The 22,699-nt window shown below is 41.5% G+C and overlaps 1 protein-coding gene across 1 annotated transcript; it reads right to left on the reverse strand.

Moving 5' to 3' along the window:
* Positions 1–4,328: 4,328 nt before the first annotated feature.
* Positions 4,329–4,649, reverse strand: LOC6602036 (thioredoxin-1). Its single transcript, XM_002027049.1, has one exon. The coding sequence runs from the start codon at positions 4,647–4,649 to the stop codon at positions 4,329–4,331; it is 321 nt and encodes a 106-aa protein (XP_002027085.1).
* Positions 4,650–22,699: the final 18,050 nt, after the last annotated feature.

Consider the following 22,699-nt stretch of genomic DNA (forward strand, 5'->3'; position numbering starts at 1 on the left):
AGCAACCTACGTATGGGCCAAGGGGGGGGGGCCACAAAATATTAATTCATTTATAATTTTGAAACAAAAATTTTATAATTACGTTCGTTTGTGCTCTTTTGTAGTGACCACACTTAATTTGGTTCTGCGCTCGCTTATTTTCCGTTTAATTTGTACAACCAGCCGGTGTTTCGACAAAAAAATGTATTTATTAACTCCCTATTCAGCTTTAAAATCTAAAAAGTCAGCTGGTTTGGGTCATATCTTGAGCGGCATGTCGTGTTGGAAAGCCTTCGGACCCATTCTTGACTACTTCCGGCCTTCCACAGGGAAGTGCACTTGGTCCACTTCTGTTCTCAATTTTTATCAACGACATATCTCTCAGCATTCAAGATTCTGAGATTCTGCTTAAAGCTGATGATCTTAAAATCTTCCGATCGATCAAAACCTTAGGAGACAGTATCCTTCTTCAGCGCAACCTGGATAGAGTTGGTTGCCGACTTAATTCGCTCCCTCTCTTCTTTGGACGTTGACATGCAATGACTGCATCTATCAAGAGGCGATGCAATTACTGCACCGTCAAGTGGCCCGTGTGACACCAGCAGAAGGCTGTTACGCGCGGATCCCAGGCAAAACGCAGCCCTCCTCCCGCCCAACCGACCGAGGGGCGCTGCCGCATGACGCGCGGTGCGTAGCCGAACCAAACGCGAGCATGCAGGAAAGATAGATATTAGACTAACATTCGAGGAAAATTAGCACTAAACTTATTAAGAAATTAAGCATGCAATATAATACAAAATACAAGTACCACTACAATTACTAATTACTAGAAAGGTGTGTAAGGATTAGTAATTTAATAAGAGGAAGAGAATTAGTGGAGGATATAATATGGTAGAGGGAATTATAATCCGAGCATAAGACCCTAAACGGTTCATGCAAGGAATAATTCGATCTACAAAGTGGAAGGAACAACGGTATAAAGTTTCTAGTCAGTCTAATAGGTATCGTGAAGTTTATGCGGCTCAACAGATCAGGGCTGTCTATGTCACCCCTGATCAAGTTGTGCATAAATATCACACCAAGCATTTTTCTACGGTTAACTAAGGATGGGAGGTTTACTAATAATAGTCTACTAGAGTAAGATGGGAGTCTTACACCCGCATCCCAGTTAAGGCCCCGCAGAGCAAAGAGTAAAAAGTTTTTCTGTACTGATTCTATACGGTCCTGGTGTACTTTGTACTGAGGGCACCATACACAGGAGCCGTATTCTAAGATCGGACGAACAAGCGAGGTATAGAGAGTCTTTGTTATATAGGGGTCGTCAAATTCCTTTGACCACCTCTTTATAAACCCAAGCACGCCCATGGCCTTATTTACCATGGTAGAAATGTGTTCGGAAAACTTTAACTTGGGATCTAACATAACACCCAGATCATCCACCAGGGTAATTCTCTCAAGAGAACCCCCAAATAGGGTGTAGGGAGCCAACAAAGGGTTAGAACGATGAAATGTCATAACTTTGCATTTCGAGGCATTAAGGTGTAACAAGTTTGCACAACACCATGACTGAAAGCTATTGAGATCGGATTGCAAGCGAGAATGAAATGAAATGTCCTTGTACTGGACACAGAGTTTAACATCATCCGCATACATAAGTACTCGAGAGTATGTTATTACTGAAGGCAAGTCATTAATAAAGAGTGTGAAGAGTAAGGGGCCTAGATGGCTGCCCTGTGGTACTCCCGAAGAAACCTTTACTGGTAAAGAGAGGGAGTTTTTGAAGAGGACTCTTTGAGACCTGGAGCAAAGATAGCTAGAAATCCATCTCAGGAGGTTGGGCGGAAACCCTAAAAGGTCAAGTTTATGTGCTAAAAGGGAATGGTTTACAGAGTCGAATGCTTTACTAAAGTCGGTGTAAATAACATCCGTCTGTAAGTTACCTTGAAAGCCTTTAATAATGAAAGAGGTAAACTCTAACAAGTTCGTGGTGGTTGATCGCCGCCTTATAAATCCATGCTGAGTTGGAGATATAAGTGACTTGCAGAGATGTTGCAAGTGCGGAGCTAAAACCTTCTCAAACAATTTGGGAATAGCGGATAACTTTGCTATACCTCTATAATTTTTTGCATCAGACTTACTACCTTTTTTATGGAGAGGAATTATAAACGATTCCTTCCAGATTGGGGGGAAGCAAGATGAATCAATGGACATGGTGAATAGTTTAAGCAATGGTCCACACAGAGCCTCGGCGCAGTACCTGAGTACACAACCTGGAACCCCGTCTGGACCCGGTGAAAACACCGGCTTAACTAGTCGAAGATCTTGAAGTAGGGAATACTCATTTAACAAGGGACTGAAAATGCCGTTCGACCTCGGTAATCCGTATGGGTACGGTTGACCAGAGTAGCGTTCCTCAGAATAGGTAGTTTGGAAAAACTGGGCAAAAAGATCGGCAATTGCCTGATCATTATTTGCCGACGTATTACAAAATGATAGCGAGGATGGGTGTGCGGACGTTCTACGCGTACTGTTTACGAAGCAGTAAAACTGTTTAGGGTCCTGAGAAAAACGTATCCTGCAACGAGATAGGTAGTTCTTATAGCATTGAGCATTAAGAACTGAAAAGTTTGACCGAGCTATTACATAACGAGAGTGAGAAGTAGGAGAACCCACTTCTTGAAATTTTTTATAAAGTCTTGATTTTAAGTTTTTTAGACTGGATAACTCTTTGGTAAACCAAGGGGGTTTTCCAGATCTAGTCGGACAAGAAAGCGGGACACAAGAATCAAAAAATGTGCCAAGAGCATTGTAAAAAATGTTTGTGGCTTTTGTGACATCAGTGCACAAGTACAAAGCGGACCAATCAAAATCCCTAATTAGGTTATTAAGCTTCGCAAACTCGGCTTTACGAAAGCAGCGGACACGTTCAGGTAGTCTACTCGACCGATCCAATACAGTTGGTCCTATGTCTAGCGACACCTCGAAAGTAGGGTGGTAGGCGTCTTCAGGTATAGTGAGCGGAAGGGCTCGGGTTAACAACACTATGGTCGGATCCGATACAAAGCATAGATCAAGCAATCGACCCAAGGAATTTTTCACATGATTGACTTGAGACAGGGACAGGTCAAGCAAGCCGTCAACAAAGTCATGTCGTGACATGGGCACTAGGATACTAGACTCGTTTACCGAAGACCAAACAGTTCCTGGCAAGTTGAAGTCACCAAGAACTATCATACGATCTTTATCAGATAGCGAGGAAGCAACAGCGGTTAAAGCGGACAAGTGCTGCTCATAAATTGAAATATCCGAAGAAGGTGGGATATACGAGCAAGTAATGAATATAGCGAAAGCGGGAAGAATCAGTTTTACACACAGGAATTCCAGTTCCTGTTGAACTTGGACTGTGAAGTGTTCTGACGTGAAGTAAGAGTCCACTGCAATTAGAACCCCTCCTGCACGTCGAGACGAACGGTCCTTTCTAAAAGTTGTGTACCGACCTGCCAAAACCTCGGAACTAAGAATGTCCGGCTTTAACCAGGTTTCAGTAAACACAATAACGTGGGAAGCAAATGCAACACTATCCCGGAAAAGAATGCTGAGCTTACTACGCAAGCCTCTTACATTCTGATAGGTTACTAAAAGAGAAGTTAGTTTTTTGGAAAGGTTGGAGCAAGACGGGAAGTTGAGGAAGAGGAAGTTGAGGTTGAGGGTGGCACGCTGGAAAGATTTGGAAGCGATATGGGGGGCCTCAACGTTAGCAAATGCTGCTTTGTTTCCTTTAGCAAGTGTATCTTCAATGTGCTGGCCTCTTACTCTATAGATGGCAATCCTCTCTTAAAGCAGACGGAGATACTTGATCTGGGGGTCTTGTTCGACTCAAGATTTCTTTTTGCTGAGAATCTGAATTTTATATTGCCAAAAGCCTATACCATGTTTGGCTTCGTTAAGCGCAATTCATCCCAGTTCAGGGACCCATATACGATGCTGAGTTTGTACTCATTACTTGTGCGCTCGCGCCTTGAGTACGCTTCCATGGTTTGGCATTCCACTGGGGTCGTTCAAACTTCACGCATCGAAAGACTGCAACGGAAGTTTCTCAAATTTGCACTCCAGCCTCTGTCCTTCTCCATTCCGCTGCCGTCTTATGAGTGCAGATGTAGCCTCGTGCATCTCTCGAGGATCAAAGGACCATTGCGGCTCAGGTATTTATGACATTCACAATTATGAATATGACAATTATGACATTATGAATATACACAAAGAAAATTTCCCTCTTTCGAGGGTCACAAAACAGGCTTAAATTTGCGGTCAGGCCTCCTCTCTCCCGCCTGAGGTTTGATTGGCTGGATTTACTTGGTCAGCTTTTTAATAGTTTTAATCAGATTGTGCTCATCGGCGCCTCTGAAGCGGGCAAGGCGCGTCGTGCCCCGTAGGAAGATAAATGTGGGCATGCTCTTGATCTTGTATTGATCCACCAGATCTAAGAATTTGTCCACATTACTCTTGATGACCATCGCCTTTGTGGAGTACTTGCGGGCCATGGACTTGACGCTTTTGTCCATGTCTTTGCAGGGCCCGTACCAGGTGGCGTAAAGGTCCAAGACCACCACCTTACCCTCGGCTGCATCCATTTTCTTATGAAAGTCGTTCATGCTACGGATGCAAGCCATTTTCGTTTTTTATGTGCTCATGATGAATTAACAAAAACTATGTGTACAAAGAACTTTTCAGTCTCAAGATTTTGCTCAAACGGGGATGCGTTGGCTCGACGTTAATTTTTTGGGAATTAATTTGCGGTTGAAAAATACGTATGAAGTTGACGATTCGATTTTTAAATAGTTAACACGATGTTTTCACCGGGCTCTGGCGGAATTCCCGGCTGTGTACTCAAAAAATACCAAAAGAAAGGTAGCAAATCTGATGCAAAGAACAATAAATGTCTTTCTAAGTAATTTGTTATTCCTAAATTTTTTTGAGGAGGTTTTAACTTCGCACCTGCAACATGTCTGCAAGTCACCTATATCTCCGACTCAGCATGGATTTATAAGGAGGCGATCAACCACCACGAACTTTTTAGAGTTTACATCTTCCATCATTAAAGGCTTTCACGATAACTTACAGACGGATGTTATTTACATCGACTTTAGTAAAGCATCCGACTCTGTAAACCATTCCCTTTTAGCACATAAACTTGGCCTTTTAGAGCTTCCGACTAACATCCTGAGATGGATTTCTAGCTATCTTTGTTCCAGGTCTCAAAGAGTCCTCTTCAAAAACTCCCTCTTATCACCAGTCAAGGTTTCTTAGGCATTACCGCAGGGCCACCATCTAGGCGCCCTACTCTCCACACTCTTTATTAATGCATTGCCTTCGCTATTAGCATATTGGAATATATAGTATGTCTATTAATTGTTTGCAAATTGAAAAAAGTCACGCAAGTTCAACTTAAACTTAATTATTTATTAGAAAAGGCACTTGTTTTCATGTTCAGTCCTATACAATGATTTTCTTTAGTGTATTCTTAACAAAATAGGTAACAAAAGAAAATGAAAAAGAAACAAAAACAAAAACATAAACAATTCATAAAAACAAAACAAAAACAGCAAATATCGTGTGTCTATTACATCTTTGCAAAATGAAAACAGTAATTTTAAAAAATGTTGTTTTTAGCCACTACAGAATCAAATTATTTTTGAGGTAGGGCGTCGTTTGGCCACCCTTTTTTTTAACAAGGCCCACAAATTCTGTCAATCACTTTGTTGCAATTATAAAGTAGCCAAGTGCGGCAAAGGAAAGATTTCTGCTTTGGATCATTGTCCTGGTACAGCTTGTATTTAAGTTTGCTTGTGTTCTGTGAATCAACGAAGCCAAAATTCTGTGCACTTTTTGTCAATTCATTCTTTAAAATGTCCAAATAAAATTCTTTGGTCATAATGTCATTGAAAATGCGCAGCTCTCCAACACCTTTGGAAGAAATACACCCCCAAACCATCACTGAAAGCTAACCAAATTTCACAGTGGGCACAATGTTCTTTGACTGGAGGTCTGTATTCGGCTTACGCCAAACTTTTCCAGGCCCATCATTATAATGCAGCATGATCTTGGTTTCGTCACAAAAAATCACGTCGTTCCAGTACTCGAGAGGCTTGTCAACACTAAATATTTAAATATTAAAAATTAAATATTAAAAATTAAATATTAAAAATTAAATATTAAAAATTAAATATTAAAAATAAATATTTAAATATTAAATATTTTCCACGGTTTTCAATATTTTCGAGCAATCCTGCCGAGAAAGCTTCTTTGGTCTGCCGGTAGAGGTCTGCAATTCTAGCCTATTTTCTTTATCCGCACGTTTAATAATATTATAAACTGTTTTCAACTTAATATTAAACATCTTGGCCAACTCTTTAGCTGTCTTTCCTTTACCATAAGATATACCAATTGTATCAGATTATCTTCTGTTCGTTTACCGGGCATTGCTAAAACTTCAAATAACACAAGAAACTGAACTGAACCCAAGAAAATTTGTAAACGAATGACTGCAAAGAAGACTTAAGAAAAGCACGCGTCTGGTCGTTTTTGATTTTGATGTCCCGTTTGTTTTTCCTTCGTCTTCTTTTAATCAGTGTTTACATATTGCAAAGAATTAATAGACAGAGTCATACATGCCGCTTTTTTGCTTTTTATACCCGATACTCAAAATGAGTATTGGGGTATATTAGATTTGTGGTAAAAGTGGATGTGTGTAACGTCCAGAAGGAATCGTTTCCGACCCCATAAAGTATATATATTCTTGATCAGCATCAATAGCCGAGTCGATTGAGCCATGTCTGTCTGTCCGTCTGTCCGTCTGTCCGTCCGTCCGTCTGTCCGTCCCCTTCAGCGCCTAATGCTCAAAGACCATAAGAGCTAGAGCAACGATGTTTTGGATCCAGACTTCTGTGATATGTCACTGCTACAAAAATATTTCAAAACTTTGCCCCGCCCACTTCCGCCCCCACAAAGGGCGAAAATCTGTGGCATCCACAATTTTCAAGATACGATAAAACCAAAAACGCAGAATCGTAGAGAATGACCATATCTTTTAGACTGCAGAATCTGAATTGGATCGTATTATTATTATAGCCAGCATCAAGAAAACAATTTCATTTTTTCTCGCCCTGTCTCTCTCTAACACACACGTAGCATAGGCGGCTTTCCTTAGAGTAAAACATTAGCGCCTAGATCTCAGAGACTATAAAAGCTAGAGCAACCAAATTTGGTATCCACACTCCTAATATATCAGACCGAGACGAGTTTGTTTCAAAATTTCGCCACACCCCCTTCCGCCCCCGCAAAGGATGCAAATCTGGGGATGTTCACAAATCTCAGAGACTATTAACGCTAGAGTAACCAAATTTGGAATCCGCACGTCTCTTAGATCTCACTATAAAACGTGTATCTCAAAATTTCGCCCCACCCCCTTCCGCCCACACAAAGGACGAAAATCTGTTGCATCCACAATATTGCAGATTTGAGAAAACTAAAAAAGCAGAATCATAGATAACGACCATATCTATCAGATTGCTGAATCTGGATCAGATCAGATAATTTTTGTAGCCAAAAGGAACAAATCAATTTGCATTGGCTACGCAGCGCCCGACGTCACGCTCAGACTGATTTTCTGTCTCTCTCGCACGCACTCTTTGTCGTGTCGTTTAATATTAGCGGCGTCTGCCGGAGGAGAGCCATACTGACTTAGTATCGGGTATAACTGTAGAGTTGCGGTGTACGCAGCAACTCACAACGTTCCCCCTCGTAAAAAAATTCTTTACCGTTTTTCTTGGAATTTTGCCCCTTTTTTTCGTCATACCTACAGCTTAAACACATTTTGATAACAGTTAATAAAAAAAAAAATTCCCCCAACTAATGCTTTTACGCATATTTTCCATGTTTACGTCAAACTTATGTGCCTTTTTACATTTTGCAAACAATTAATAGACATACTGTACCTCGCTGGTTCGGCTCCTGTGTATGGTGCCGTCAGAACAATGTACACCAGGACCGTATTGAATCAGTCCAGAATAAGATTTTACTTTTTGCTCTGCGGGGCCTTACCTGTAATGCAGGTGTGAGGTGCTACTTGTAAACCTCCCATCCTTAGTTAATCGTAGAAAAATGCGTGGTGTGATTTTTCTGCTCAACTTGATCAAGGGTGACGTAGATAGCCCTGATCTGTTGAGCCGCATAAACTTCACGATTCCTATTAGATACACTAGAAACTATATACCGATGTCTCTTCCACTTTGTAGATCGAATTATTCCTTGCATGAACCGTTTAGTGTCTAATGCTCGGATTATAAATCCCTCTAGATAATATCCACCCCTAATTCCCATACTCTTATTAAATTACTAATGCTCACATGCCTTTCTCGTAACTATTAATTGTAGTGGTATTTTTATTTTGAATGCATATTTAGTTCTCTTAGTAAGTTTAGTGCTAATTTTCCTCGAATGTTAGTCTAATAGCTATATTTCTTGCATGCTCGTGTAACAGCCTTCTGCTGTTCTAATTTTCCTCTTGTATTAGTGTAACAGCTGTCTTTCCTGAATGTTCTCGTTCGGCAGTGCCCGTCGGTCGGTTAGGCGGGAGGATGGCTGCGTTTTGAATGGGATCCAGGTGTAACAGTCTTCTGCTGGTGTCACACGGGCCACTTGATGATGCAGTAATTGCATCGCCACTTTAAAAATTCAGTCATTGAAAATTTAAGTCCAAAATAAAAAAAAAAAATATTTATATAGTTAAATATGCGACACTTCAGTTTAAGTTTTAAAAAAGGTTTTATTCTTTCACTTAAACTTAGCGTACATTGGTTAGTTATTTCCCCGACGATGACTGAGGTCCGATGTCTTGAATGGAATTAACTTGGTTGAATTCTCCAACGGTGTCGCGATTGACGTTTGTCTTGAACAGACTTGACTTCCGCTGCGTATGATCGGTGTTGCATTACTTGAGGGTGGCTGAGAATAGGGCCTCTGATTGGTCAGCTACGATGGCGTGGTTCTTGAGAATCGATTAGTAATTGATCTCTGAAGAGTGGCGTGATTCTAGTGCGGCTGGATTTTAGTGCGGCTGGATTCTAGTGCGGCATCTATTGTTTTATGTTCCACTTCTAGCTTAGGGTGTTTGTTGAAATTGCCTGCAATCGGCTACGCGTGGTCCATTTCGAGCGTGAGATTGTTTTTGGGGTTTCGAAGCTGAGAGTGTCGGATTGTTTATAGTAGTGTCGGATTGTTTATAGTATTGTGGGTGCAGGGTAATAGACATAGACAAGGGTATGCGGAGCATGGACTATAGATATGTCACTCCCCCATTGTTAGATTTAAGCCTGTCCTCAGGCGATTATCCTTGGATATAGTTCGGGTGCGTCTAAAACTGTGCCTGCTGGGGATTCTTCGTCTTCGTCTAAGGATGTTTCCATGTGCGGGTTGGTTTTAGGCTTATTGCTTTTACTTAGACTAAACAATTTGTAGCTTAATCCTATTATTATTATTTAATCGCATATTTTCTATTACGATTTCTTTGGTTTGCAAATAAGACAGTGGTTTAATTTTTGTTACGTTATTGTTGATGTATATGCTCTATGCAAATTCTGGTATTGAGTTGGATATTAAGAATTCGTTTAATTGTACACTGCAATTATGTATTTTTATTAATTTTTATTAACCTTCTACTTTTATTTCTTGGTTTAGGCAATCTTGGTTTAATAAGGTTTTTGGTAATTTCCAAGTTAACAATATATTGGGTTCTATGAACCTTATTTGAAAGTTTTGGTGTGCTTTGGTGTATGGACATTTTGTTTCTACTTGTTTGACTATTCCTGAAATACATTCGTCATTTATTTTTCGTTTTGATTCTTTTTCATATACCTCGTTTTCTAGAATGTAATAATTGTTTTGCATTAGGTCAGTGAGGATTATCTTCATCTAGATATGGAACAATTTTAAGTATAGGAATATTTCTGATCTCTCGTGGGATGTTGGAAATTATTAGTATTTCGTTAGTGTCTGATTTCAACCAGGTAGATGTTTTGATAGTTAATAATTTCTCTGAATCGATGTGTTTCAGGTAATACTGCCTCAATAATTTTGGATTAAAGATACCTAATCTTGTTAGCTGCATGCCTAATTAAATATCCTCTATGTACTCAGTAAAATGTTGAAGGTTAAATATTAATATTTCTAGTTGCTTATTTCTGTCATTATCCTTGTTTAATTTATTGACAACTTCTATGCCGGAATTTACTGCTTCGTTAGCTTGAACACTGTGGCTAGCCAGATTGTCTATTTTCCCTTCTAATTCGACCTTATCATCTTGATCTAACGTTCCAAATAGATATTTATATATTGTGCCTACTGCATTTATAAGGCCTATTTTGTTTCTTTTGGCTATTTTTATGCCGTTGAATTCACGTTGCAATTTCTCGACTAAATATTGAACTTGGATTTCGTTATTAAATTGGATTGCCTGTTCTAGTAAACTCTGATATGTTTAATCTATTCTTGTTATATTAATTGTTAGATAATGGTATTCATAATTAATGGGTATGTTAATGGTATTTGGTTTGAATATGAGATATCCATTCCTTGAGTTGATGGGATCTTTCTCTATATTCTTTCCGGTAGACTGTATGACGGTGAACATTAGTAAGATTATTCTCTTAATCATGTTGTAGCTCTGCAATTATCGTATTTACTTTTATTCGATTTTTTCTTTCTTTTGAATTTCGTTTTATAGTGGGTGATTTTCCTCTCTCTATTTTTCTCTTCAAAGTGCTTTTCGTCTACCTGCCTAATTTCCCCTGTTCTTTTGAACGGGTTGGTTGTTTTTGTTTTAACTAGGGGTGCATTCTTGTAGCGTGTGTCTACTTCAAAGTCGATTCTATCGTTATGCAAATGATTGATCTTCCTACCTTTAGTCAGTTGGGTGTTATAATCTGGTAGTCCGGCGTACAGGAAGAGATCAGCTGGGGATCTTTTTGTAGTATTATGAACCGTTTTATGGTTATAAGTGTATAGAATTAACTCGAATTTTGTGAGCTTGTTTTCTATGTTATCCTCGCTTGAAATGATTCTTAATTTTTCATTGATCGCTTTATGTAGCCGTTCTACATCAAAAACTCCGTTTTTACTGGTAGTGATTTCGATTTTAACATTTTCCGCATTCAACCATGCTTGCAATGCTGCGCACATAAAGGCTGAATCTTTGTCGGCTTTAATTCCCTGTGGCTTGCCCATTTCGTTAAAGACTTTTATGATGGCTCTCTTTGTTTCTAACCAGTCACCACTCTTAACTTCTACAAGGGTAGCGAATTTAGAATATACATCAATGCATGATAGGAATTGTTGATTGCCTACCAAATAGAAATCCATGACATACTTTTCTCTGATATTTTTTATTTCAGGGGTGATTTCGAAGGTTAGATTGGTGTTACGATGCTCTGTTTTAGCAACGTTGCACGTAGGACATTCATTGATGATATTTTGGATTAACTTTTGATAATTGGGGTAGTAGAATTTTCCAAAAGAATTAGTGGTCTTTTCGATACCTGGGTGAAGTAGCTCTTTATGATTCTTAATATTTGTTCTTTGAATTCGGAGTAGTTCTGAATATCTATGAGTTTGGTACTGGATTTAATCAGTTTAGTGAAGTGATTTGGACTGATTATCTCCAGGAATGCCCTTTGGAACAGTGGGAAGTCTACTTCATTATGGAAATATAGTGCACTCTTTTTGGTACACCCATATTCCTTTATTATATCTTTTGCTAATGACTCTGTCATTTCAGTATATGTGATTTTTATCAGTATCTTGTGGAAATAGTGGGATGTTTCTACCTTATCCTCATTTCCTTTAATCAGTTATATTTGCCTATTATAGTAATTGATTGGTCGCTCTGAAAGTGGAATATAATTTGTATTATCTTCTTGTGCGCTATGGACCGTTGCACAATCACTATTAATGGTTTCCCCGAGTAGGTTTTCGTTAATCTTTACTCTTGATAGCGCATCGGCTACATGGTTCTTTCCTGGTAAATATTTTATTTTGAAGTCAAATTCATTTAATTTGATCTTCCATCGTTGTAGCTTCATATTTGGTTCCTTGAGGTTATTCAACCAAATCAAGGGTTATGATCACTTAATATCTCAAACGTTCTACCAAACAGGTATGATCTGAAATACTTAGTTGCCCAAACTATAGCTAGTAATTCCTTTTCTATTGCTGAATAATTGATTTCATGTTCGTTTAAGGTTCTACTTGCATAGCAAATTGGTTTGTGGTCTTGCGTCAACACTGCTCCTAATGCAATGTTACTTGCATCGGTTGTTACCGTGAACATTTTGTTAAAATCTGGGAATGCGAGGATGGGGTCTGAGGTGATGAGTACTTTCAACTTTTCGAAGGCCTCGACGTATTTTTCCTCGGTTGGGTCTATGACTGCTCGTTTCTTTAATTTGAGGGTCATTGGTTTTGCTATGTTAGCGAAATTGGGAATGAATTTCCTATAAAATAAAAAATTTATTTTTGTGGTTGTATTGGGTATTGGGAAGTTTATTATGGCGGATATTTTCTTTGGATTAGGAACTATGCCGTTAGTTGTTACTACATGGCCTAGGAATTCCGTTTCTTTCTTCAGGAATTCACACTTATCCATTTGAAGTTTGAGGTTTGTATCTCTCAACTTTCCAAAGACCCTTTTAAGAGACAACAAATGTTCTTCCAATGATGTGGAATAGATGATGATGTCGTCTAAAAACACAAGGCAATCTTTGAAAATTAAATCTTCTAAAAGATTGTTCATGCATCTTTGAAATGTGACGGGGGCAGTGGTTAGCCCAAAAGGCATAAGAGTGAACTCGTAATGACCATGCTTCGTGGAGAAAGCTGTTTTTGGGATTGAGCTAGGTTCCATAGGAATTTGATAGAATCCCTTAGCTAAATCGATTGTGGTAAAATATTGGCACCTACCTAGTTTATCTAGTATTTCGTCCATTCTGGGTGTAGGAAATTTATCCTTGATTGTCACCTCATTTAGACTTATATAATCTACTACCATACGATATTTCTGCTTTCCTGAAGCATCTATCTTCTTTGGTATCATAGGAATGGGTGCACAATAGGAAGAATTCGACTTACGAATGATTCCCTGTCTAATCATATCTTTTATTTGTTGGGTCACTTCCTGATCGTGTATTTGAGCATATTTATATGGTCGACGATATACAGGATCTTCGTGATGGGTTTTAATTTCGTACTTTATAGTACTAGTGAAGGTCAAAATGTCACCTTTTTTATACTGCACGTCCTTAAATTCATAGAGAACTTTCTCTAGTTTCTCCTTTTCTTCGTCATTTAAATGTTCCAACCTTAGCTGGTTACATTCCCTTAATTCATTCTCTAACGCGGAAGCGAAGTATTGCTCTCCTTCAGGAGATGGGTCAAGGCACTTAGGTATAGTTATATCTTCCTTTGAAGATGGCTTATCACCTTTGTGTGCGGTCTTGCCGTCGTCAATAGCTTCTCCACTTTGGATGATTGGGTATGACCTTTCTCCTAACGTTACCGTTTCATTTCGTTAATCGATGACGGCTTTGCTGGCCATCAAATATTCTCTGCCTAAGAGTATGTCATAATTTTCCGAAAAATTATGAATATAAAATTTTTGTTTTGTCGGACAGCTTTTGGTTGCATTACGTGTAATGCTCTGAGTCAGACTGACGGGTCCATTGATGGTATGGACGGTGAGGTTGTCGCTATCGACTTTGGAATCTGTATAGTTTTCTTTTATTATATTTATTGACGATCCCGAGTTCGCGATGCCTCTTAATTCTTTATTATTTGCGATTATTTCTATATATGGTCTTCCTCGATTTCTTCCGAGGCACTCTGCTGAAAATTTACATCCATTTTCATATGTCCACTTTGGCTTTCTTTTCTGGACGTTGACATGCAATGACTGCATCTATCAAGAGGCGATGCAATTACTGCACCGTCAAGTGGCCCGTGTGACACCAGCAGAAGGCTGTTACGCGCGGATCCCAGGCAAAACCCAGCCCTCCTCCCGCCCAACCGACCGAGGGGCGCTGCCGCATGACGCGCGGTGCGTAGCCGAACCAAACGCGAACATGCAAGAAAGATAGATATTAGACTAACATTCGAGGAAAATTAGCACTAAACTTATTAAGAAATTAAGCATGCAATAAAATACAAAATACAAATACCACTACAATTACTAATTACTAGAAAGGTGTGTAAGGATTAGTAATTTAATAAGAGGAAGAGAATTAGTGGAGGATATAATATGGTAGAGGGAATTATAATCCGAGCATAAGACCCTAAACGGTTCATGCAAGGAATAATTCGATCTACAAAGTGGAAGGAACAACGGTATAAAGTTTCTAGTCAGTCTAATAGGAATCGTGAAGTTTATGCGGCTCAACAGATCAGGGCTGTCTATGTCACCCCTGATCAAGTTGTGCATAAATATCACACCAAGCATTTTTCTACGGTTAACTAAGGATGGGAGGTTTGCTAATAATAGTCTACTAGAGTAAGATGGGAGTCTTACACCCGCATCCCAGTTAAGGCCCCGCAGAGCAAAGAGTAAAAAGTTTTTCTGCACTGATTCTATACGGTCCTGGTGTACTTTGTACTGAGGGAACCATACACAGGAGCCGTATTCTAAGATCGGACGAACAAGCGAGGTATAGAGAGTCTTTGTTATATAGGGGTCGTCAAATTCCTTTGACCACCTCTTTATAAACCCAAGCACGCCCATGGCCTTATTTACCATGGTAGAAATGTGTTCGGAAAACTTTAACTTGGGGTCTAACATAACACCCAGATCATCCACCAGGGTAATTCTCTCAAGAGAACCCCCAAATAGGGTGTAGGGAGCCAACAAAGGGCTAGAACGATGAAATGTCATAACTTTGCATTTCGAGGCATTAAGGTGTAACAAGTTTGCACAACACCATGACTGAAAGCTATTGAGATCGGATTGCAAGCGAGAATGAAATGAAATGTCCTTGTACTGGACACAGAGTTTAACATCATCCGCATACATAAGTACTCGAGAGTATGTTAATACTGTAGGCAAGTCATTAATAAAGAGTGTGAAGAGTAAGGGGCCTAGATGGCTGCCCTGTGGTACTCCCGAAGAAACCTTTACTGGTAAAGAGAGGGAGTTTTTGAAGAGGACTCTTTGAGACCTGGAGCAAAGATAGCTAGAAATCCATCTGAGGAGGTTGGGCGGAAAACCTAAAAGGTCAAGTTTATGTGCTAAAAGGGAATGGCTTACAGAGTCGAATGCTTTACTAAAGTCGGTGTAAATAACATCCGTCTGTAAGTTACCTTGAAAGCCTTTAATAATGAAAGAGGTAAACTCTAACAAGTTCGTGGTGGTTGATCGCCGCCTTATAAATCCATGCTGAGTTGGAGATATAAGTGACTTGCAGAGATGTTGCAAGTGCGGAGCTAAAACCTTCTCAAACAATTTGGGAATAGCGGATAACTTTGCTATACCTCTATAATTTTTTGCATCAGACTTGCTACCTTTTTTATGGAGAGGAATTATAAACGATTCCTTCCAGATTGGGGGGAAGCAAGAGGAATCAATGGACAGGGTGAATAGTTTAAGCAATGGTCCACACAGAGCCTCGGCGCAGTACCTGAGTACACAACCTGGAACCCCGTCTGGACCCGGTGAAAACACCGGCTTAACTAGTCGAAGATCATGAAGTAGGGAATATTCATTTAACAAGGGACTGAAAATGCCATTCGACCTCGGTAATCCGTATGGGTACGGTTGACCAGAGTAGCGTTCCTCAGAATAGGTGGTTTGGAAAAACTGGGCAATTATTTGCCGACGTATTACAAAATGATAGCGAGGATGGGTGTGCGGACGTTCTACGCTTACTGTTTACGAAGCAGTAAAACTGCTTAGGGTCCTGAGAAAAACGTATCCTGCAACGAGATAGGTAGTTCTTATAGCATTGAGCAGTAAGAACTGAAAAGTTTGACCGAGCTATTACATAACGAGAGTGAGAAGTAGGAGAACCCACTTCTTGAAATTTTTTATAAAGTCTTGATTTTAAGTTTTTTAGACTGGATAACTCTTTGGTAAACCAAGGGGGTTTTCCAGATCTAATCGGACAAGAAAGCGGGACACAAGAATCAAAAAATGTGCCAAGAGCATTGTAAAAAATGTTTGTGCCTTTTGTGACATCAGTGCACAAGTACAAAGTGGACCAATCAAAATCCCTAATTAGGTTATTAAGCTTCGCAAACTCGGCTTTACGAAAGCAGCGGACACGTTCAGGTAGTCTACTCGACCGATCCAATACAGTTGGTCCTATGTCTAGCGACACCTCGAAAGTAGGGTGGCAGGCGTCTTCAGGTATAGAGAGCGGAAGGGCTCGGGTTAACAACACTATGGTCGGATCCGATACAAAGCATAGATCAAGCAATCGACCTAAGGAATTTTTCACATGATTGACTTGAGACAGGGACAGGTCAAGCAAGCCGTCAACAAAGTCATGTCGTGACATGGGCACTAGGATACTAGACTCGTTTACCGAAGACCAAACAGTTCCTGGCAAGTTGAAGTCACCAAGAACTATCATACGATCTTTATCAGATAGCGAGGAAGCAACAGCGGTTAAAGCGGACAAGTGCTGCTCATAAATTGAAATATCCGAAGAAGGTGGGATATACGAGCAAGTAATGAATATAGCGAAAGCGGGAAGAATCAGTTTCACACACAGGAATTCCAGTTCCTGTTGAACTTGGACTGACGTGAAGTAAGAGTCCACTGCAATTAGAACCCCTCCTGCACGTCGAGACGAACGGTCCTTTCTAAAAGTTGTGTACCGACCTGCCAAAACCTCGGAACTAAGAATGTCCGGCTTTAACCAGGTTTCAGTAAACACAATAACGTGGGAAGCAAATGCAACACTATCCCGGAAAAGAATGCTGAGCTTACTACGCAAGCCTCTTACATTCTGATAGGTTACTAAAAGAGAAGTTAGTTTTTTGGAAAGGTTGGAGCAAGACGGGAAGTTGAGGAAGAGGAAGTTGAGGTTGAGGGTGGCACGCTGGAAAGATTTGGAAGCGATATGGGGGGCCTATTCTTCTTCTTTGCCTTAAACTCCTTCACCACCAAATGCTCCGGCCAAAATTTGGTGGAGCAAATGGTGTCAAATTGAGTTGGGGAGATGCTTATCTTAAACGACGCTATCTCCCTGGCATAAGAGAAGTTAAATTTCTCCACCTTTAAACCCACGGCTTTTATTTTGCTTTGAATGAAAGCAGTTACATCATTAGATGTGAGGTCAGGGGCCAGCCGTGAAACAAAAACTTGTCGTTTTGGTGGGACTCCCACCAGTGGTTTAGTCACCACAGGTCTAGTACCTGTGGTGGCAATATCCGGAGGTCCGGAACGTCTATTTACTGGTGGGATCGGGATAGACGGGACAACTAGTGAACTTGCGGACACCACGGACACGGACGCTGCAGACGTACTTGGCTGCACATTCTCCGAGGCGATGAATTCGGCTACCGGCCTTTGGAGTGGCAAACGAGATCAACTGCTGCACACTTGGAGTGGTCGGAGTCAGTTTTTCGGCGGCGCACGGCTGAGTGACGGTTGGCACTTGCAGGTCCCGCGGAGTGACCTTTTTGCGCCTCGGAGACTCATTCAGCAGTTTTAAACCGCTAAACTAGGAGCCGATCGTATTGGTTTTTGAAACCAACGGTCAGCTCCTTAAAGCCACTCCGCGTCTGCCTCATGAAAGCCACCATGTCTTTCTCCACCGCACGGCATGCCTCGCAACTGTAATGCAAGCCATTACGTTTGGCTATAGCATCACTCACGAGGCCAGAAAATCCAGCGCATTTTGCGTGCACTACGCTGTCGCAGAGCCAGCAGGGGACATTCGGCTGATCGTGGGTGATCTGCTTCTTACAGCTTTTTTTGGCACAGACCACAGCGTATTCCATTTTATTATTTATTTATTTACTATTATTTGCAAAACAAATTGATATCAGACCAATGTGCCAGACAACGCTCAAAGCGGAATTGGTAAAAAAAGAGAGCAGAGTGGAGAGCGGTTATAGCGAGAGCTACTAAGCAGAGAGCGCTATTGCTCAGAAAGTTTAAAGATCGAGAGAGAAAGAACAGTTATTGAAGTTGAGGTGATAGCGAGAGAGTGATAAGACAACAAAAGCTACCAGACGAGAGCGGACTGCAATGCAATACCCTCTCACTGCAACAACACAACACAACACAAGCCGACGCCGAAAAATAAAAAGTTAAACAATGTTTTAACACAAATCAAAAGGCATGCACTCGCGTAAATGAATAGGTTTCCAGATTGTTGTCTGGTTAGAAAGTATATTTAGAATTTAGTTAGGAAAACACCGGCTGTTTATTCAAAACAAAAGGAAAAAATGCGGATCGCAAAACAAAAACACGTCTGATCACTACGAAAGATAATCGGAAGATCTTTCCCTAGATCGTTTGACTGGCTGATTCGGTGCACTGATACCTGCCTGAGTCTGATTGATTTGATAGTTAGTGGGATTCTGTACTCTGCCCTGGTTTAAGGAATTTCTAAATCCGTTAAATAATCCTTTATTATTTACGGCATTATTTCCTGAATTATTTCGATGTTTGAATAAATTACTGAATGACAGTTGAAAAAGGTGTTATTTGAAAAAATATTTGTTTTTAGTTATATGAATATGACATCAAAAATGTAGTATATAATTTTGTTAGGAATTGATTTATTGACAAAAAAACTACACGAATCGGATAACGTTTGGCAAAACCCCACTCTAGAGAAGTCAAAAATGCCTAAAATATCAGAGTGCATCTTTTTTTTTTGTCGCTGGGTGTACATATATATGAACATAAGTTTTGCGTTTATTTATAAAAGTGTAATTTTCAAAGGTCTCAGGGTCTAAAAATGTTCTCTTAAAATTTAAAATAAATAGTTAACATTAAAGTTGTCATACATTACAAAATTCTTTCGGAATGTGGAAAACTTGATCAAATCAAAGAAGCCTGTTTTGATACAGCTGCTTGAGACAACATCATGTGCGTACGTTAAATTGATAGAGTTAACTCAAATTTGTTTGGGATCGGTTCCGAAGGATCATTGTTTCCGACTCCTTGGACCAATACTATTTTTCAAAAATAGTTTAACTTGACAACTCGAAAAGAAAAATATTTGCGCGACGTATATTTTTTTATAGTACGTATTCATAAAAATTATTTGGGCAGGCTCCGGTTACTCTTGCAGAAACAAACAAAAACAGCTGACCTGGTTCGAAAATATACAGCGTGATAAAGGTTAGGTTAGGTAGAGACGGCCGCCAAGCTCGCTCGGAGCCCAGCACACATAGGCCGGTTTCGGCCCGTTGTGATACCGTTTGGGATCATTCCCTCCCTGCAGATGAGACTTCATGTCAACAGTTGTCCCATCCAGATGCCCTTATAAAGTTGAAGATCTTTCTGGGACATAGCGTGGACATCTCCGAGATGTCGTTCAGAAAGGCAGAGCCCAAGTAATGCAGCCTCCTTCTGCTGAGAGCTGGACAGGAACAGAACAGGTGTTCCACTGTTTCCTCCTCGTCTCTGCAGCTGCGGCAGAAATCATTGTATGGGGCACCCAGCCTGTTTGCGTGGGTGCCTACTAGCCAGTGTCCTGTGAGGGAACGTATGACTGCGCTGCACCTTTCCCTGCCTAGTTTGCAGAGCTCTGAGGTGCGCTTCTTGTCTATGGTCGGCCATGTTTGCCGAGCTGTGCGACAACGTGGCCCTGTTTGCCACTTGTTGTCTATCAGTAGCGTGTACTGCTCTTTTATGATGAGCTTGCAGGTGGCCATAGGCATACAAATATCCTCCTTATCTTGGAGAAGAGGGTCGTAGTACCAGATCTGGCCAGCTCGTCCGCTATGCAGTTGCCCTCGATATCCCGGTGACCCGGGACCCATATAAGGCTGATAGCAAATTGCTGAGCCATCTCGTGAAGAGATCTGCGGCACTTCGCCACAGTAGCCGAGTTCGAGGAGATCGCGTTAAGTGATCTGATCGCAGCTTGGCTGTCGCTGTAGATGTTTAGATTGGTTGCCGTGGTGGTAACCGTATGAAGGCAGTACAGAGCCTCCCTGATTGCCGTAACTTCCGCTTGGAAGACGCTACAGTGATCCGGAAGCCTGAAAGATTGCCTTATGTTAAGTTGTTCAGAGTAGATTCCTCCTCCAACCCTGCCGTCCAGTTTTGAGCCATCCGTGAAGATGCTTATGGCCCCGTCTGGGCCGGGGGGTCCCTCGAGCCAATCGTCTCTATGAGGGATGATTATGCTGAATGGAGTCTCCGTGTGCTCCATTGGAACTTGATAGTCCGTTCTTGCTGGGACCTTGTTGTTTTTGTTTAGTATAGATGAGTGACCTATGTTCTGGGGTACCCATTGTTCAGAGTCCCTAAGACGTATTGCTGCCATTTCTGCCCGCTCTTTTCCTGCAAAGTCAAGGCTCTGAAGGCATAACATGGCGTTTAGCGCCTCATTTGGTGTAGTTCGAAGAGCTCCACTGATGCAGAGGGCGGCTGTTCGCTGAACCTTGCCCAGCTGATTGGTTATTGTCCTTTTCGCTAGGGCAGGCCACCAGACAGTAACTCCGTAGAGTATTATAGGTCTGACTATTGCCAGATATATCCATCGGACTATGCTTGGGTTCATGCCCCACTTTAGGCCGATAGCTTTTTTGCAAGTATAGAGTGCTGTCGTTGCCTTCCTCACTCTATCCTTGACATTCAGGTTCCAGCTAAGCTTTTTGTCAATTACCAACCCTAAGTAACTGGCACTGTCGCTGAAGGAGAGCCTGTATCCGTTTAGTGTTGGTGGGTTGAGGGTCGGGACCTTGTATTTTTTTGTGAATAACACTAGTTCCGTTTTCGAGGGATTTAGTCCCAATCCACGCGATTCTGTCCATTGGGACAATCGAGCAAGCTTTGCGGTCATTAGGTCGCATAGTGTTTGGGGGTATTTCCCCGCAAAGATAATTGCAACGTCATCCGCGTATGCCACTACTTTACAGCCCCCCTCTTCCAGGTCGCAAAGAATCTTATTGACTGCAATGTTCCATAGAAGAGGAGACAGAACTCCCCCTTGCGGGGTTCCTCTGTTGACATACCTTGACTGGGTGGACGATCCCATCGATGATGTCACCGTCCTGCGTATGAGCAATTGATCAATGAGCATCACCAAGTGACGGTCCACCCCCAGGTCAGTCAGGGCTTCTGTAATGGCGCCCGGTGTGACGTTGTTGAAGGCTCCCTCGATATCGAGAAAAGCTATTAGTGAGTATTCTTTGAGATGCAGGGATTTTTCTACACTCGAGATCACTTCGTGAAGTGCCGTTTCCGTGGATTTTCCTTTCCGGTAGGCATGCTGCGCACTTGAGTACAGCTGGGGACTTATGGTGGTCCGTAATTGTAACCCGATAAGTCTCTCAAAGGTTTTGAGTAGGAAAGACGATAAACTGATTGGCCTAAAGTCTTTTGGGGTTGAGTGTGAGGCTTTGCCTGCTTTAGGGATGAAAACTATCCTAGCCTTAAGCCACGCTTGCGGTATTGTGCATACCGCCAGTATCTTCCTGAAGATACTATGTAGCCAGTTGATGGCCGTCTCCCCGGCCCTCTGAAGCTGGGCCGGGATTACCTGGTCCGGGCCTGGCGATTTAAACGGGTTGAAGCTGTTTACTGCCCAACTTATGTTCCGTTTTGTAAGGATATGGTCCATCGATTCTACCGATCCCTCTCTTGGGAGGTGAGACGGCTCGGTGGATGTGCATCCGGGGAAGTGCGTGTCGAGCAAAATGTGCAGGGACTCCTCACTAGAGTTGGTCCACGTGCCATCATTCTTTTTGAGGTACCCTACCGAGGGGGTGGTTTTTGAGAGAACTTTCCGGAGTCTTGCGGCCTCCGAGGTTTCCTCGATTTCGGAGCAAAATTTTTGCCAGGAGGCTCTTTTAGCCTTCCTCGTTTCCTTTTTGTATAGTGCTAGACTGGTTTTATAGTCTGCCCAGTGAGTATCCTCCTTAGTTCTTGTGGCTCTGTTGAATAGAGTCCTGCAAGTTCTACGAAGGGTGTCTAGTTGCTTGGACCACCAGGGGGGTTTCTTTTTTCCCCTTGGTCTGGTAGAGGGACATGCTGCCTTGAAGGCTTTGTTGCACGCATCCGTAAACCTGTACACAAGACGGTTTAGGTTGTCTTCAGTGTTCGGGCAGTTAGGGGCGTTAGGAGGGAGTAGCTCCTCCAGCGTTGTGCTATATTTTTCCCAGTTGGCTTTTCTGGGGTTGATATAGTCTGTTGGTTTGGGAATATCGAAGGATAATATCGTCTCGATATACCTGTGGTCCGAGAAGGAGTGGTCTCCTAGGACTCTCCAGCTCTTGATTGTGTCCAACAGTTTGCTTGACACTAGCGTGAGGTCAATGACCTCCTGCCGATTTTTAATTATAAAAGTGGGGTCATTACCCCGATTGCATATGAATAAATTTGAGTTCAGGATGAAGCTGAACAGTGACTCACCCCTTACATTCGTGTCCGTACTCCCCCATTGGGTGTGGTGGGCGTTGGCATCGCAACCTATAAGTAGGTCTTTGTCCGTCC

The sequence above is a fragment of the Drosophila persimilis genome, unplaced genomic scaffold, assembly GCF_003286085.1.
Source record: "Drosophila persimilis strain 14011-0111.01,24,50 unplaced genomic scaffold, DperRS2 tig00000002-arrow-pilon, whole genome shotgun sequence".
Lineage (NCBI taxonomy): Eukaryota > Metazoa > Arthropoda > Insecta > Diptera > Drosophilidae > Drosophila > Drosophila persimilis.

What these genes read in the sequence shown, in the direction of transcription:
- LOC6602036 (XM_002027049.1), bottom strand. Translation starts at nt 4,649, where the DNA reads ATGGCTTGCATCCGTAGCATGAACGACTTTCATAAGAAAATGGATGCA.